Here is a 16,921-nt window from a genome sequence, read left to right as displayed (position 1 = left end):
TGAAAGGTTGCAGTTGCCACCTTCCAGAGGCTACTGTAGCTAATCTGGTGGCTTTCAAAGGAGACCAAACTCCACCACCCATGAATGGGGAAAATGAGGAGGAGGGTGCCTACCCTGGGGTGTAGGAAAACTCAGAGTTTCTTGAGATATGACCTTCTATGTGGTGAATTTGTCACCCTCTTTTCAAGGGACAGTGAGTGATAAGAGGGCAGGTTGTTCCTAAGATACAAAGTCAGTACAATCAGCCTTTTTCCTATAGAGAGCCCTCCTGCAGGTCAAGCTTCATCAAATGTGTCTCTCCTGTCATCAGAACCCTGTTTCTGGCCCATTTCAGCATCTTCTTAACCCCAAAAGCAGAGGATTTTTCACTCATTGTTAAGGCATGGAGGGGCTTCTCTGCTTTTGTTTTAAAATAATTTATATTAACCTTCCATATTAGCAGAAAATGAGTTATAGCAGGCTTTGGCAAACTATGTTCCATGAGCCAATACTGGCCCACTGTTTGTTTTTGTAAATAATGTTTTATTGGGACACAGCTGCACCCATTTGTTTATATATTGTCATGGTGAACATTCTATGGGTTTCCCTGGTGGCTCAGATGGTAAAGAGTCTGCCAGCAATGCAGAAGACCGGGGTTCAATCCCTGGGTCAGGAAGATATCCTGGAGAAGGAAATGGCAACCCACTGCAGTATTCTTGCCTGGAAAATCCCAAAAGATGGAGGAGCCTGGCAGGCTACACTCCATGGAGTTGCAAAGAGTTGGACACGACTGAGTGACTAACAGAGAATGGTCTATGATTGTTTCTAGCTGAGTTGGGTACTTGTCACAGAGACTGTATGGTCTGCAAAACTAAAAATATTTAACATTTGACCCTTTACAGAAAAAAATTTGCAGACTGTTGATATAAAGAATAACATATCCTATCAGACTTTTTCTCAGTTTGGCTTAATAAAGGAAAATATTCTAAATTAAACATGCAAAGATATATTGTAATAAAAAATTATTTCTTTTGTTTCACAAACTGTGAGAACCAATGAGAATTTTATTCTATAGTTTGTTTAGCGATCAGTTATGAACTCAAATTACAAAACATGCAATCTGATACCCTTTTCCTTTTTTATTTTAAAAACCACTTGGTCCATCTTTTTCTTTTTCGTCTGGATTAATTTATGCAGCACTTTACTAGGTATTAACTTTGCATTAACTAGGTATTAACTTATGTACCGCTACAGCAACTTTTGCATAGATGGAGTTTATAGAAAACATTTATTTATTTCACAAACACAGAACATTTAAGTGAAACAGAGTAAATATGAAGACTTTCCCTTTCATAGACTTGCTTATCCATCTTTTTTTTTTTTTTGATATTTAGAGAGAAATATCACAGATGTTTCTTTAAAATATTTTGCTACCAAAATCTGTCTTTTGTATTAGATGATTGCCAAATGGTTTCCAAAAGCAAACTGAAATAAAGTAGAGAATAGTCAGAAGAGTGGGTAAAAAGACACGGCTGTCTAAGAAGGACAATTAAAATCAGAATGAACTTTCCTTTGCTACCTCCTTGGTATTATATTTGCAAGAGATGAGTATCTAGACAGGTACTCTAAGATAAATTAGAGTTGTGACCCAGATTGTCAGTGCAAAGAAAAATTACAGAAGCTACATATGTAGCCATGGATGCATTTGCATCCTATTTATCTCTAGGAGAGAAGAGTCAGAGAAATGGACAAGGTTTCTGGCCTAAGTGCTACAAAAACATTATTTTCCCATGATGTAAGATAAAGTAGGACACTTTCTCACCTAGGACACTTTCATGTGGTCACCCTGGAGGTACCACATTCTCCATTTTTGGAAAACAATCTTGGTACAACCAAGGTGTTATGATACTTCAATTGTTAAATTCTGATGACAACTAATTTACAGTATTACTAATGTAGAATTCAACAACCAAAAGAGATAAAAGCCATTTGAAACCTAAGTTAAGTGAATAACTATTTTCTGGGAATACAAAAGTTTTATAACGCCAACAGTGGGGCAGTGTTGAGCAGCTGAACACTCAAAGTTCATCAATTCACGTGCATTATGCCAAATGACTACATTCAATTTTACATCAAAAAATTATGTCATCTTCTTTTCTCTTTTCCTGTCCACATTCAAATGATTCATATAATAAACTTCACAAACATTTTAAAAAAAGCTTTCTGTGTCAAATTCCATCAAAACAATAATCTGAAAACAATGCTTGTACAATGGATTTTCATAATGTACAATATACGAAGTTAGTGTTTCCATTTATGAACTTCACAAAAGTACTGCTTTCAGTTTGCAGTTCATGGATCCATATATCTTACAGACTATATTTGTTCATCTATTGTCAATCCACGCTTTTTACCCACAGCTTTCACAAACCACTGGTTTCACCATTAGCTGTATACTTTGTGTCTCTTTTCACCTTGGACATTCAGGTTAGACATTACTTTATGTACCACCAGAAGATACTTTTGCATAAATGAGGTCCAAGGAAAGCATATTTTTTTCTAATAAGTACACAACATTTAAGCCAAAGAGAGTAGATAAGGGGTCTTTTCTCTTTTTAAGAGACTTGCTTATGCAACTTTTTTTTTTTTTTTGCAATTTAGGGAAGAATGATCTGCAGATGTTTCTTAAATGCAGTGTGCTTACAAATTGGACATGTCATTTCTCCAAATTTTCTTTTTCATCAAGCATTTCAAATAAACTACTAGCATAGTAACAAACTTTATTCTCATAGGTCTTAAAATGTGGTAGAAAATTAGAGTAAATTTTTTTTCTATTTTATTCTCTTCTTCCTTAATCCTGACCACCTCTTTCTCTTTCTTGAAGCAAGAAATAAGCAACAATAAGATGTAAAACACTAAAGAAAATTCAAGAGGTAAACATGCATAGTACATAATTTGAAATAGCATTTAATACATCAAAAAAGAAATTAGACTGAATTAAAATTCACTAATGACAACTTCAGCTAATTTTCCATCTATCTCCATAGTCTCTTTGTTACTAGTATTTATTGATAAGTTCCCACCATTATCCAGTATGTCTTGGTGTCTACTACAAAAAATCAAGAAAAGTGCCTTCATCAAGGTCACCAATAGTCAATAGTTGGGCAAAAGAAGGAACAGAAGAAAAACATTATCTTTCTGATTGGATGTATTATCTGCTGAGTGATACACCGTCATTCTACATTAGCTATTTTTGGACTAAGCTCATTTTTCTTCCTAATTTAATATAAAGAAATATTGCTAAATATATATATGTATACATATATATATATTTCACTTTATGTTACTCAATACTTTAACTGATCATTTTCCTCTTATGTAGCTAATTTATAATATTTTCATCATGTAAAAAAGAGCCTGGAAGTAAAACAACAAAAATGCTCAATTCCCCCAAGTTTTTCCAAAGTGGCTATTTGGCATCATTGTGGGAGCTGTAGCCATGCCAAAATATCACATCAAGGATAGAAAAGTCTGAGACAAAAATATTGCCTCAGGACAAGTTCTCCTTTAAAAATCTCATTTGTCTCTTTAAAAATATTTAGAAGTCCTACATTTGGCAATATTCAAGCAAATATTTTTCTCTAACCTTGATTTTTGTTCCATAGGACTCCAAATTGGAAAAAAAAAATCAGAAAGTATTCCAAGCAAGAAAGACATATAGATGAAAGCATTCATCTAATCATGGTAGTCTTTTGACTTTTCATCATAAATGAACCAGTAACTTAATTAACACGTAGAGTATCTCATAGCCACTACCACACAGGCTTGAAGAGAATCATGACTTTGTATAAGGTACCTTAAGAAATCTGGCAACGCTGTGGTTTGCCCTTCTTGTTTCTTCAAGTGCGTCTTTGTTTTTCCAAATCATGTGGTCAGCAAGGCTCATGACAAGATTGTCCAATTCATTTTGAAAAGATTCGGGAAATCTTTGAGGCCGAGAAAGCTAAGGAAAGAATGGATCATTTCTTTACAATGAGATCTGTGAAATACTAAGCCTGGAAAGCATAACCTGTAAGACTTCATTCTATTTATTATCAAACAAAAAGTCTTTTTGGAAACTTGAAAGCAATAGTGAAATTAGAAGCCATTTCAATTTCAAGGTCACCATTTCCACTTGTCAGTGAATTTTTCTTCTATTTTGGCCAATAAAACTTTCACTTTTTCATTATAAATTATATGTGAATTTCAAACTATTCAGACAACATAGAAATGTAACATTTTTTATAACCTCTTAATACCCCTTCTTGCCTTCTCAGGAAATAACTACTATGAATGGTTCAATGACTATTATTCTAGATTTTCTTTGATTCACAGTTTTCTAATTTAAAAATCAATTATTTTGATTTTTAAAACCATTAATAAGGGTCCTCCAATAAACAACTATAAGAAATCAATGAATAAATAACTGAATGAGTACAGATATTAGTTTGAAATGTTTTCTAAGTTGTGAGTACTAGCTAGCTTTTTTATAAAAGTTATTTCCAGAAAGATAAAGAACATTACAGCATACTAACACATATATATGGAATTTAGAAAGATGGTAACGACAACCCCATATGCAAAACAGAAAAAGAGACACAGAAGTACAGAACAGACTTTTGAACTCTGTGGGAGAAGGTGAGGGTGGGATGTTTCAAAAGAACAGCATGTATATTATCTATGGTGAAACAGATCACCAGCCCAGGTGGGATGCATGAGACAAGTGCTCGGGTCTGGTGCACTGGGAAGACCCAGAGGAATCGGGTGGAGAGGGAGGTGGGAGGGGGGATCGGGATGGGGAATACGTGTAACTCTATGGCTGATTCATATCAATGTATGACAAAACCCACTGAAAAAATAAATAAATAAATAAAGGGGAAAAAAAAGTTATTTCAGTTTTATAAGAGACATAACTGACATACAAAATTATAACATATTTAAACCATACACTCTGGTGTTTTCATGCACATAATAATTTGTGAAAGAATCCCCACCCCTCGTCTAGTTAATTAAGCCATTCATCAGCTCACATACATATTTTTGGCAAGAGAACATTTAAGTTCTACTCTCCTAGCAAATTTCACGTATACAATACAGTGCTATCAACTATAGTCACCATGTTTTCCATTAGATGCTCAAACGCTATTCATCTTATAGATGGAAGTCTATACCGGCTGGTCTTAACTCAATGGTCTTAGCAAATGCCCATAGCATGTGTCAGCGAGACTTCACTGTCAAAACGCTTTTGCCATAAGATAAAAAATGGTTTGGCTGTGAGATTATACAACATACAGAGAAAAACTCCATAGGCCCCTAAAGAGTGCCCTCAGGTCCAGAAACCCACCCCTCCTATTTTAACTCAGAAAATTTCAGGCAGCTGAGTTTTCCCATTTCTGTCACTGCTTCATGAATTTATAGAATTTCTTTGCACAAGATAGGTAAGATTCATTCACCATTACAAGATGGCTTTAAAATTAGACTTGTAATTTCACTATAGACAGAAACAGACAATTGAGAGTCTGATTAACCTTTATTTTCTTCAGTTCTAAGCATTCAACCTTCCATGATGCAAGAATAAAAACCATGGAGGCTAAAATTACAGAAACTGCATAGCACAAACACTGATTAACTACAGAATGTTGCAGTTGACTTCGGCTGGCTTTTTTAAGCCATTTTTACCAGGAAATGACTGTCACTTTGAGAATCTCATGGTTACTCTCTGTATATATTCAAAGTTTACTACTGAAATAAAATTAAATTGACAACAAATAAACCTAATGGATTTAACTGCATATATCATTTTTCATTCTGCTCCATATACCTTGAGAAATAAGGGTAAATGATTCACCTGTGAAAGCAACAATCAGGTTTTAGATAATCAAAGCACAATTGTCTTTATCCTCTTTTCACTGTGTTAGTCCTCTAAGAGACATTAAACACATCAGTGCCAACATTTTCTTCACAGGGACATGAATTAACATCTTGGACCTTGATAATTCCTCTGTTCCTACCCCCCACCTTCTTTTGCCTTCCTTTCAAATTCCCCTTGAAGCCTACTCCCACTCTTAACCCCAAGACAGGCTGATTAGTATACACAGGTAACATTTTTATTTTTCAATTTAATTTTTTTTGGTTGTGCCACACGGCTTGTAGGATCTTAGTTCCCTGACTAGGGACAGAACCCTGTCCCCAGCAGTGAAAAGTGCCGAGTCTTAACCACTAGACCACCAGGGAATTCCCAATGAGTAATATTTTAAATTCTTCTCCAGAAGTCTATCCCTAGGGCTTGAGAGGGGAGAACTATTGAGCTGGGGATGGTGGGCTTTCTGTCTCAGGAAGGCGAGGAAGGCAGTGAGGTGACCGGAAGGTCGGATCCCCAGCTGCAAGCTGGAACCTGCTGGAAAACCTGGGCGATGATAGGGCAGAGGTCCCAAGGACCCGGTGCAGAATGCAGGGGCTGAGTTTTAGGCATTTGGGAGTTGCATTAGGAAGAAGGGGCTGATGGAAAACAAAACATGCAGCCAATACAAGGAACCTTTCGCTTCTAGAGCTCAGTGTTGAGAAGGCATTTGGCACTTCCTAGTGAATAGGAATCGATGAGGATAAGAAAGCAGAGGCACCAGGGATGTGCTGTCTGCCTCTCAGAGGGTTCTTCCACGGGCAGAGGAGACTCGTGGGCTACAGTTCATGGGGCCGCAAAGAGTTGGACACAACTGAGCAACTCAAAACAGCACAGCATGTACTAGCAAGGGTCATGTGGGAGTACCACTGAGACAATGTTGAGGGTGTTTGATCAACATGGCCAAAATGAAAGAGTGGACAAGTTCAAATTCATAGACTTAAGGGCACTTTGTCAGGACATGGGCTTAAACAAGAATTCAGGGGATGGAGCACTCACTGTTAGGTGGCTCTTAAGAGTCCTGGAGATGGCTCATTTTAAGCAGGATGAAAAATACCTGGGTTGCTCTGGCAGATGATAGAGGAAGGAATAAAAAGGCAGAGGGAGGTGGACATATAGGAATGGAAATATGAGCCCAGAAGACCCACTATGCACCAAAGCCATCCAGAAGGTATTGGGGACTGACATCCCTAAGACATTCAGTGGGATCTCCCCTCTGCAGGTGGGAGAGACAAATACAGTGTTGGCTCACTAACAGCCATGAGGATGATGGTCACCTATATACAGAGGTCACGTGATTGCACCTAATCTCCAGGGCTGTGATGATCAAGACAAATGGCAAGTCTGGAGCGCAGCCAAGGGGGCTTGACTCTCAGGAAGCTTTAGGGCTGGTTAATGATGTATGGAATCCCTAGGGACAAGACAGGCAGCAGGCAACAATGGCATTGCTTCATATCCACCAATAAGACAAGAATGGACCATCAGAAGACAAGGATCTCTGTTCCAACAAATAACCGTGACTCTTCCATCTTCCTGAACCTGAGTCAGTTCTTAAATATGGTACACGCTGGCTGAAGAGGAGGCAGGGTCCCTAAAGAAAATGTCCTGCAGCTTGAGTAAGTGTCGAATGTAATGATTCTAAAGTCCTTCTCCAAAGGACTCTGTGGGCTTTTCTTAGGTGATTACACTAGGGGGAATACTCAAACATTTGAAGCTCTAGTGGACACAGGATCTGAATTGATGTTGATATCTGGAGACCAAAATACCATCATGTCTACCCACTTAGAGTAGAAACTCACAGGATTAATAAAGTAGTCCTAAGTTTTATTAGCAGCAGGTCCACTGGGTTCAAAGATCCGACCACCAGCCATTTACCTGGTCTAAAAGTATAATTTGTATTGACACAATTGGCATTTGGAGTAAACACACACTAGATGCTTGACCTGTGGGGCTATCGTGGTGGAGAGGCCAAGGATAACTTGGCCTCTGTCTTCGCGGACCTGAGTCAGTTCTCAAATCTGGTACACACTGACTGAAGAGGAGACAGGGTCCCTAAAGAAAGTGTCCTGCAGCTTGAGTAACTGTCTAATGTAATGATTCTAAAGTCCTTCTCCAAAGGGCTCTATAGGTTTTGGCCTCGGACACTGCCCCTCCCCCACCAAGAGTATAAATGAAGTATAAATATACTCATATAAATGAGGATAAATATCGCTATTCACTACCATCCCCACCCCATGCAATACTGTTCTGATTTAGTCTCCCAGTGAAGGAGGTATAGTGTCTGCAGTTTCTGCTTGGTCTTACCCACAAAGAGAACAGAGAGAAATACGTGTGGAACTCAGGGAATCCACTTGGGAGCTTCTTGATCCTCCTTACCCAATTGTAACTACAAATGGTCTGAGTAGAGTAGAGTTTGTTTTCTAAAGGCTGAGACCACTCTGGACCTCTTTGGAATGAGTGTTTGGGCCACAACACAGGTAAGTGACAGAGACCTTCAGAGCTGCTGGCTGAGGGTGAGGGGACTTTAGAATGAATGGCAGAGGAGGGGGGTGATGAGAACCACATATGGTCCTGAGGCCAGCCATAGTAACAGGCTGCTGCTGCTGCTGCTGCTAAGTTGCTTCAATCATGTCCGACTCTGTGCGACCCCATAGACAGCAGCCCACCAGGCCCCTCCATCCCTGGGATTCTCCAGGCAAGAATACTGGAGTGGGTTGCCATTTCCTTCTCCAATGCATGAAAGTGAAAAGTGAAAGTGAAGTCGCTCAGTCATGTCAGACTCTTCGCGACCCCATGGACTGTAGCCCACCAGGCCCCTCTGTCCATGGGATTTTCCAGGCAAGAGTACTGGAGTGGGTTGCCATTTCCTTCTCCATAGTAACAGGTTACAGTTAATCAAATCCCACTAGCCTTCATTTTTTGGGAAGAGAGGCCCAGGGAAGCTATGGAGGGGCAGAATCAGAGACATTTGCAAAATATAGTGTAATCTGTGGACCATGGACCACAGGCAGCAGCCAAGGATATGCACAGCTCAGATATTCCTTTGATACAAAATCTGCTGTGATGAATGAAACAGCTTCGGAGTTTTGGGGATGTACTCAAGAGACCATGCCCAGGTCACCAAGGTCACATTCTCCCTGGCTGCTCCAAGTTTGCAAAGGTACCAGAGTCAGATCATCTGCCCAATGCAGGACTTTTCTCATGAACATTCTTTGCTCTCAGACAGCCCATTGGTCCAGCTAAAACTTTCTCACTGTGAGGCTGTTTCCAGCCAATTCTCCTTCCTTTGCCATCTTCTTTCACAGGCATCAGACTTCTCTAGTCCTTTGGCCTGTCCTCTTATCCTTTACAGTCATTTTGCTTTTCTAACTTTGTCCTGCCATCTGCCTCTGAAGGACATGTACTGACACAACAATCATGTCTCCCACATAGAAAGCAATGAGCAGGGACTTTCCTGGTGGTCCAGTGGCTAAGACTTTGCCTTCTAAGGCAAGGTGTGTGGGTTCAATCCCTGACTGGGGGACTAAGGGGTTTCCCTGATGGCTCAAACAGTAAAGAATCTGCCTGCAGATATAAAATTAACAAACAGAAATCCCTTGCATTCCTATACACTAACAATGAGAAAACAGAAAGAGAAATTAAGGAAACAATACCATTCACCATTGCAACAAAAAGAATAAAATACTTAAGAGTATATCCACCTAAAGAAACAAAAGACCTATATATAGAAAACTATAAAACACTGATGAAAGAAATCAAAGAGGACACAAACAGATGAAGAAATATACCGTGTTCATGGATTGGAAGAATCAATATTGTGAAAATGAGTATACTACCCAAAGCAATCTATAGATTCAATGCAATCCCTATCAAGCTACCAACGGTATTCTTCACAGAACTAGAACAAATAATTTCACAATTTGTATGGAAATGCAAAAAACCTCAAAAAGCCAAAGCAATCTTGAGAAAGAAGAATGGAACTGGAAGAATCAACCTGCCTGACTTCAGGCTCTACTACAAAGCCACAGTCATCAAGACAGTATGGTACTGGCACAAAGACAGAAATATAGATCAATGGAACAGAATAGAAAGCCCAGAGATAAATCCACGAACCTATGGACACCTTATCTTTGACAAAGGAGGCAATGATATACAATGGAAAAAAGACAACCTCTTTAACAAGTGGTGCTGGGAAAACTGGTCAACCACTTGCAAAAGAATGAAACTAGAACACTTTCTAACACCATACACAAAAATAAACTCAAAATGGATTAAAGATCTAAACGTAAGACCAGAAACTATAAAACTCCTAGAGGAGAACATAGGCAAAACACTCTCCGACATAAATCACAGCAAGATCCTCTATGACCCACCTCCCAGAATACTGGAAATAAAAGCAAAAATAAACAAATGGGACCTAATTAAACTTAAAAGCTTTTGCACAACAAAGGAAACTATAAGCAAGGTGAAAAGACAGCCCTCAGATTGGGAGAAAATAATAGCAAATGAAGAAACAGACAAAGGGTTAATCTCAAAAATATATAAGCAACTCCTGAAGCTCAATTCCAGAAAAATAAATGACCCAATCAAAAAATGGGGCAAAGATCTAAACAGACATTTCTCCAAAGAAGACATACAGATGCTAACATACACATGAAAAGATGCTCAACATCACTCATTATCAGAGAAATGTAAATCAAAACCTCAATGAGGTACCATTACACGCCAGTCAGAATGGCTGCTATCCAAAAGTCTACAAGCAATAAATGCTGGAGAGGGTGTGGAGAAAAGGGAACCCTCTTACACTGTTGGTGGGAATGCACTAACATGTACTAACAGCCGCTATGGAGAACAGTGTGGAGATTCCTTAAAAAACTGGACATAGAACTGGACATTGCTGGGCCATATGACCCAGCAATCCCACTCCTGGGCATACACACCAAAGAAACCAAATCTGAAAGAGAAATGTGTACCCCAGTGTTCATCGCAGCACTGTTTATAATAGTCAGGACATGGAAGCAACTTAGATGCCCATCAGCAGACAAATGGATAAGGAAGCTGTGGTACATATACACAATGGAATATTACTCAGCCATTAAAAAGAATACATCTGAATCAGTTCTAATGAGATGGATAAAACTGGAGCCCATTATACAGAGTGAAGTAAGCCAGAAAGATAAACACCAATACAGTATACTAATGCATATATATGGAATTTAGAAAGATGGTAATGATAACCCTATATGCAAGACAGAAAAAGAGACACAGATGTATAGAACAGACTTTTGGGGTCTATGAGAGAAGGTGAGGGTGGGATGATCTGAGAGAACAGCATTGAAATACGTATATCATCAAGTGTGAAACAGATTGCCAGTCCAGATTAGATGCATGAGACAAGTGCTCGGGGCTGGTGCACTGGGATGACCCAGAGGGATGGGATGGGGAGGGAAGTGGGAGGTGGGTTCAGGATGGGGAACACATGTAACTCCATGGCTGATTCATGTCAATGTATGGCAAAAACCACTACAATATTGTAAAGTAAGTAGCCTCCACCTGATAAAAATAATTGGAAAAAAAAAAAAAAAAAGAGTCTGCCTGCAATGCAGGAGATCCAGGCTTAATCCCTGGGTTGAGAAGATCCCCTGGAGAAGGGAATGGCTACCCACTCCAGTGTTCTTGCCTGGAGAATTCCATGGACACAGGAGTCTGGCAGGCTACACTCCATGGGGTCACAAAGAGTTGGACATGACTGAGTGACTAACACTCTCTCTCTCTGGGGGAGGCTAACATTCCACATGCCTTGCGATCAAAAAACCAAAACATAAAACGGAAGTAATACTGTAACAAATTCCATAAAGACTTTAAAAGTGGTCCAGATAAAAAAATTCTTAAAGCAGTGAGCATACATCAGTAAGGTTTATAAAACAAATAAAAATGGAACTAATAAGAGAATATTCATTATTAAGAGAATATTCATGAGCATAATTGTTGGATGCTATTTCATTACATGTGATCTTACCTGAATTTTATTTGTGTCAATCAAGTGCTGTGCCATGGATTTTAGAATAATTGCAAAGAAGAACCAGGAATGCTGTTAGGAAAAGAAAAGACAACCAGAAATTTATTATCTTATGGCAAAGTAATGACAATTCTGTTCTTTACAACATGTGGTATTACAAAATCTTTATCTTAGAATGTATTCTTTGCAATTAAATGCATCAGAGCAATAATACAGTCTCCATTATGTTAGGATCATCCTTAACATAGTTCTAAAGGAAAATGTAAATGCCAGATATTTCTGTTTCCAGTCATCTCAAAGACTGTATAAAACAAGACACTGGCTTACTTGACATGGCTGGTTAGACAGTCATCTTAGGAAATACTTATTCATGGGGTGTTCTACGTGTTTTCCTTAAACAAAACTAAATGTTGTAGCAGGCCCACCCTTAACATTACCATGGGTAGAGGCAAGAGTAAAAATGGAAGCTGCATTTGTATGTGTGTAAGTATTTAAAAGCTAACAGAGTGTTAAATAAAGTATGTTGGATCTTCCTACCTTGACAAATACAACTTCAAGACAGTTTGGAATACTGTACCTGAATGTGGGAGCACAGGAAGAGCACGACCCTGGCCCACCCCTTCCTCTCATCTGCGGCTCTGTCCTGCCCTGAGGGACCTGGTGTGATTGTCCAGCCTGCAAGCTCAAGTGCGGCCCACAAACCAGTCCCTCTCTCCCATCAAACGCTGCTCCTGCCTTGGTTCTGGGGCCACCCTCAGGCAACAAGAGTTTTCCTCTTAATACAGACTTACAAAGAGGTGTAAGCTGGCCCAGGAATAAACCTACAAGCCCAGGAATAAACCTACAAGCTCTAAAGGTGGGGGCTCTTAGGAATCCTTATAGCTCCAGGCGGCATTCCTTTTGACTACCCTCACACTTTGTCTCATGAGAAGGGGTGCACTTGGAGAAGGCCAAAGAATACCCAGGGCTTCCCAGGTGGTGCTAGTGGTAAAGAACTTGCCCGCCAATTCAGGAGACACAAGAGATGTGGGTTTGATCCCTGGGTTGGGAAGATCCTCTGCAGTAGGAAATGGTACCCCACTCCAGTATTCTTGCCCAGAAAACTCCATGGGCAGATGACCCTGGTGGGCTACAGTCCATGGGGTCACAGAGGGTCAGACAGAATTGAGCACAAACAGCAGCAAAGAATACCCAAGGATGCTAGGTAGGCAGCCTTCTCCAGTGACCCTGTCTCCACCCTCACCCCGCTACAGTCTATTCTCTATGCAGTCATCAGAGAGATCCTTTTGAACCAAGGTCAGCTCAAGTCACTTCTCCCTTCAAAGGTCTCTCATGGCTCCCAGTTTCTCTCCCAGCAGAAGCCAAAGCCCTTGCAATGGCCCACAGGCCTTACGCTACCCGCCTAATTTCCTGGTGCCTCTCTGACTTCATCTTGCCTCCTCTCTTTGCTTACGTGGCTCTAGCCACACTGGCCTTCCTGCCATCCTTTAGCCATGTCCACCAGGGGTGCTGCTGCCTTACGACATTACACAGCTCTTCCCCTCAATCTTTATTTTCTTTAATTGAAATACAGTTGACTTAACAATATTATGTAAGCTTCAGGTGTACAAAATAATGATTCAATATTTTTATGGATTGCACTCCTCATAAGGTTATTATAAAACACTGGCAATACTCTGTGCTGTTCATTACATTGCTGTAGTTTATTTTATACCTAGCAGTTTGTACCTCTTAATCCCCTTCACTTATTTTGCCCCTCCCCTCACACCTCTCCCCTCAGATAACCACTAGTTCGTTCTCTGTATCACCAAGTCTGTTTCTGTTTTGTTGTACTCACTTGTTTGCTTTATATTTTAGATTCCAAAAATAAGTGAAATAAATTTTGCTATTTGTGACATCATGGACGGACCTGGAGGGCATTACATGCTTAGTGAAATAAGTCAAAGAATGACAAGTACTATATGTGTTCCCCTCTCCCTTTAATGTTCTACCCTAAACATCTCCAGCTCCCTCATCTCCTTCACATGTTTTGCTGAGGTTTTTCCTTCTCCACAAGCTCTATCCTGACCATTCTATTTAAAACTGTAAACCTCACTCTGCCTGCAGGGCTCCCCATCCCCTTACCTGCCTGATATTTTCTTTTCCCATGCTACTTCTCACTGCTGAACATGCAATTTTTTCCCAACATTTTTAAAAACCTCACAAGACTTTATTTTTATTTTTTTTTTTATCTTTAGGCCACACTGCCTGGCATGTGGGATTTTTTTTTAATTGATTTTAAAATTTTAACTCTTAAATTTATTTTTTATTTTAAAACAAAAAAATTAGAATCGCTTTACAATGTTGTGTTAATTTCTGCTGTACAACATGAATCAGCTGTTTGTATACATACACTGCCTCCCTCTTGAGCCTCCCTTTCTCCCCAACCCCCCCACCCCACCCCTCCTCTCTAGGTCATCACAGAGCATCAGGCTGAGCTTCCTGTGTCACAGAGCAGCTTCCCACTAGCTACCTGTTTCACACACGGTAGTGTATATATATCAACGTGACTCCTGCAGTTCATCTCAACCTCTCCTTCCCACACGTGGGATCTTAATTTCCCGATCAGGGATTGAACCTGAGCCCCCTGCATTGGCAACGTGGAGTCTTAACCACTGGACAGCCAGGGAAGCCCCTGAACATGCAATTTAATTAACTTTGCTATTATGTGGGTCGTTTATTGTTTTTCATCTTGCAGTACTGTGTAAGCTTCCCAAAGGCAGAGATCTTTATTCTATTCTCTAAATGTATAACAAGTGCCAAGGATGGTGAGGATGGTGTTTGTTGCAATGGAAGGCACTTGGAACATATTTGCTGGATAAATTGAATGAATATACTCATGCAGCTAATTTAAACTTAAACAAACCACTTGACCTAGACAAATTTGATTTTAGTGAAATGCTGATGCTTATTGATCCAGCCTCAGCCCTCCCTAGCTACTTACTCATCAATCATCTATCTGTCAAGTCATGATAGATAATTAATTTAGCAGGGGATTACATTCACAAGTCTATAATAACTGAGAGTTATATCTTTATTCTCAACATCTTTTATGTTACTACAAATGCATGTGTTGCAACTTTTGGGGGTCAAAGAGTAGCTGTTTCTCTGCCTCCTCTCTGCTGTCAGTCTATTCATTAATACACCATTAACCCTTTTGTTGGTATTTTCCCTCTTACTGTGCCTAAAAACCACATAAACTTAATTTTAGGTACACTTAGTACTTTTGAATGTTTTAGATCATTCTTAAGAGTCATTCGTTTTGCCTTTAGGCCAAAGGACCTGAGTTCATTCTACTTTTAAAGATGATCTGTTCTCTTAACATTGGAGGAGCATGGCAACCCACTCCAGTATTCTTGCCGGGGGAATCCCATGGACAAAGGAGCCTGGTGGGCTACAGTCCATGGGGTCACATGCTACTGTTCCAACACGAAGCTTATACTAGGAACCATAGGAGAAATGGTCTATAAAAATCAATGAATCCTATCATCTTCAGAGTTGAGTGTAAGCAATCCCAATGAAAGCCCATCTTTAAATTCTTTACCTTCAGGACATGCTTGACTGTTGTGGAGTCATTTGATTGCAAAAGACCAGTCATATTTTTAACCAGTTCTTCATGTATAGTTCTCTCCTTGTATGCTGTAGTCTTGAACACAAACTGAAGAAAATCCAAACAGCGAAAAAAAGTTAAATACTTAAACACAAAGGGTCAAAAATTATGTTCCATGAATAACTCATGTCTCAAAATTATCTGCTCATGCCAGATTTTTTCATGAAATAAATGAAGGCCCAATGGTACGTGTAATACACACCTGCTCCTACTGAGGGCTTTGTACAGGTAGAGCCTTGCTCACCTAAGCTCTCCTTGAAACACTCTTAGTAGAAATCAAAAAGAAGATCAGAGAGCAATTTAGCGGGTTCGAGGAAACACGGAGGGCTTTGACCCACCTACTTAGGGCACATTTCCCCTTCTCCTTCCTTCCACTGGCAACAGGTGGGTGGCATGGTAGCATTTCTTCATCCTGAAAGGGTAGAGCACCCACTCAAATAGCCAAGTGGGGAAACTGGTGCCTTCCAGAGGCCAGTAGGAGAATTGCCCACAAGCCCAGGATCCACTACCATCTCGTGCTGAGACACAGCAACCAAGAGGTTCATAAACATTGGCCGTCAGTAAGATAACAAATGCTGCTGGCTTTTTCCTTAAAAGACTGGTTGTTGGCACAGTGAGTGCATGTCATAGTTTAGTTTTTCATATTTCTTCATATATTTTAAGTATCAATTCATGCACATGTATTTAAAATACAAAATGCTTATAATGTTTTACTTATGGGTTGGGTTTGCCTCAAGGAAGATCATTTCTTTATAATATTCACAGTTTGGACTTCACTATAGTCAAGGGTGAAGACAGACAAGAAGCAAAGGAGAGGCACTTTGCATTTGGGTCTATAGTTATGTCTTTGACTTCATAGCACATTGATGCCTAAATCTCCTGAGGCGTCTGACTTCTCCAAGCTCATCCCAAAGGAGAAAAATAAGGCTAAGAGACGCATGAAACTAACTAAAATCAAGAGTAGTACAATTTTCCCCCTCATGGATTATGACTCCTACGAGGGTAATGTAATCAACTATCTAATCCCATGCACAGTAACTTAGCTCCAAGGGCATTTTGACTAGCTCTGAAATTTTTTAAAATTTTGGCTAAACCATGTCAATCCCATGAATAGCTATAAACGATGGTATCTAATTAGATCGACTTTAGACATACATCTTTGAAAAAGACATGGTGGGTGTATGTGTGCATTTTGGATATCGTAGATGGAGTGAGTTAGCAGCATTTAGCACCACTGAACTTGAAATGGTGTTTAGTATATTTCTGAATAAGTATGAACCAAATCAACTATCACACTTGCAAGGACATCAAAGCAGGTATTGACCTCAGTTTTCAT

The 16,921-nt window shown here is 39.6% G+C and overlaps 1 protein-coding gene across 8 annotated transcripts in view; it reads right to left on the bottom strand.

Moving 5' to 3' along the window:
* DOCK10 (dedicator of cytokinesis 10) overlaps nucleotides 1–16,921 on the bottom strand; it is a 298,093-nt gene that overhangs the window by 48,740 nt on the left and 232,432 nt on the right. For all 8 annotated transcript variants that reach the window (XM_043444648.1, XM_043444650.1, XM_043444647.1 and 5 more), the window contains exons 26-28: nucleotides 15,520–15,633; nucleotides 11,937–12,008; nucleotides 3,836–3,982 (exon numbers count right to left, since the gene is read on the bottom strand). In XM_043444648.1, the coding sequence (XP_043300583.1) occupies nucleotides 3,836–3,982; nucleotides 11,937–12,008; nucleotides 15,520–15,633 (333 nt within the window). The remainder of the gene's footprint in view (nucleotides 1–3,835; nucleotides 3,983–11,936; nucleotides 12,009–15,519; nucleotides 15,634–16,921) is intronic.

This window comes from Cervus canadensis, chromosome 24 (genome assembly GCF_019320065.1).
Source record: "Cervus canadensis isolate Bull #8, Minnesota chromosome 24, ASM1932006v1, whole genome shotgun sequence".
Taxonomy (NCBI): domain Eukaryota; kingdom Metazoa; phylum Chordata; class Mammalia; order Artiodactyla; family Cervidae; genus Cervus; species Cervus canadensis.
Note: the sequence above shows the minus strand (reverse complement) of the source record. Positions and strands in the feature narration are given on the sequence as shown.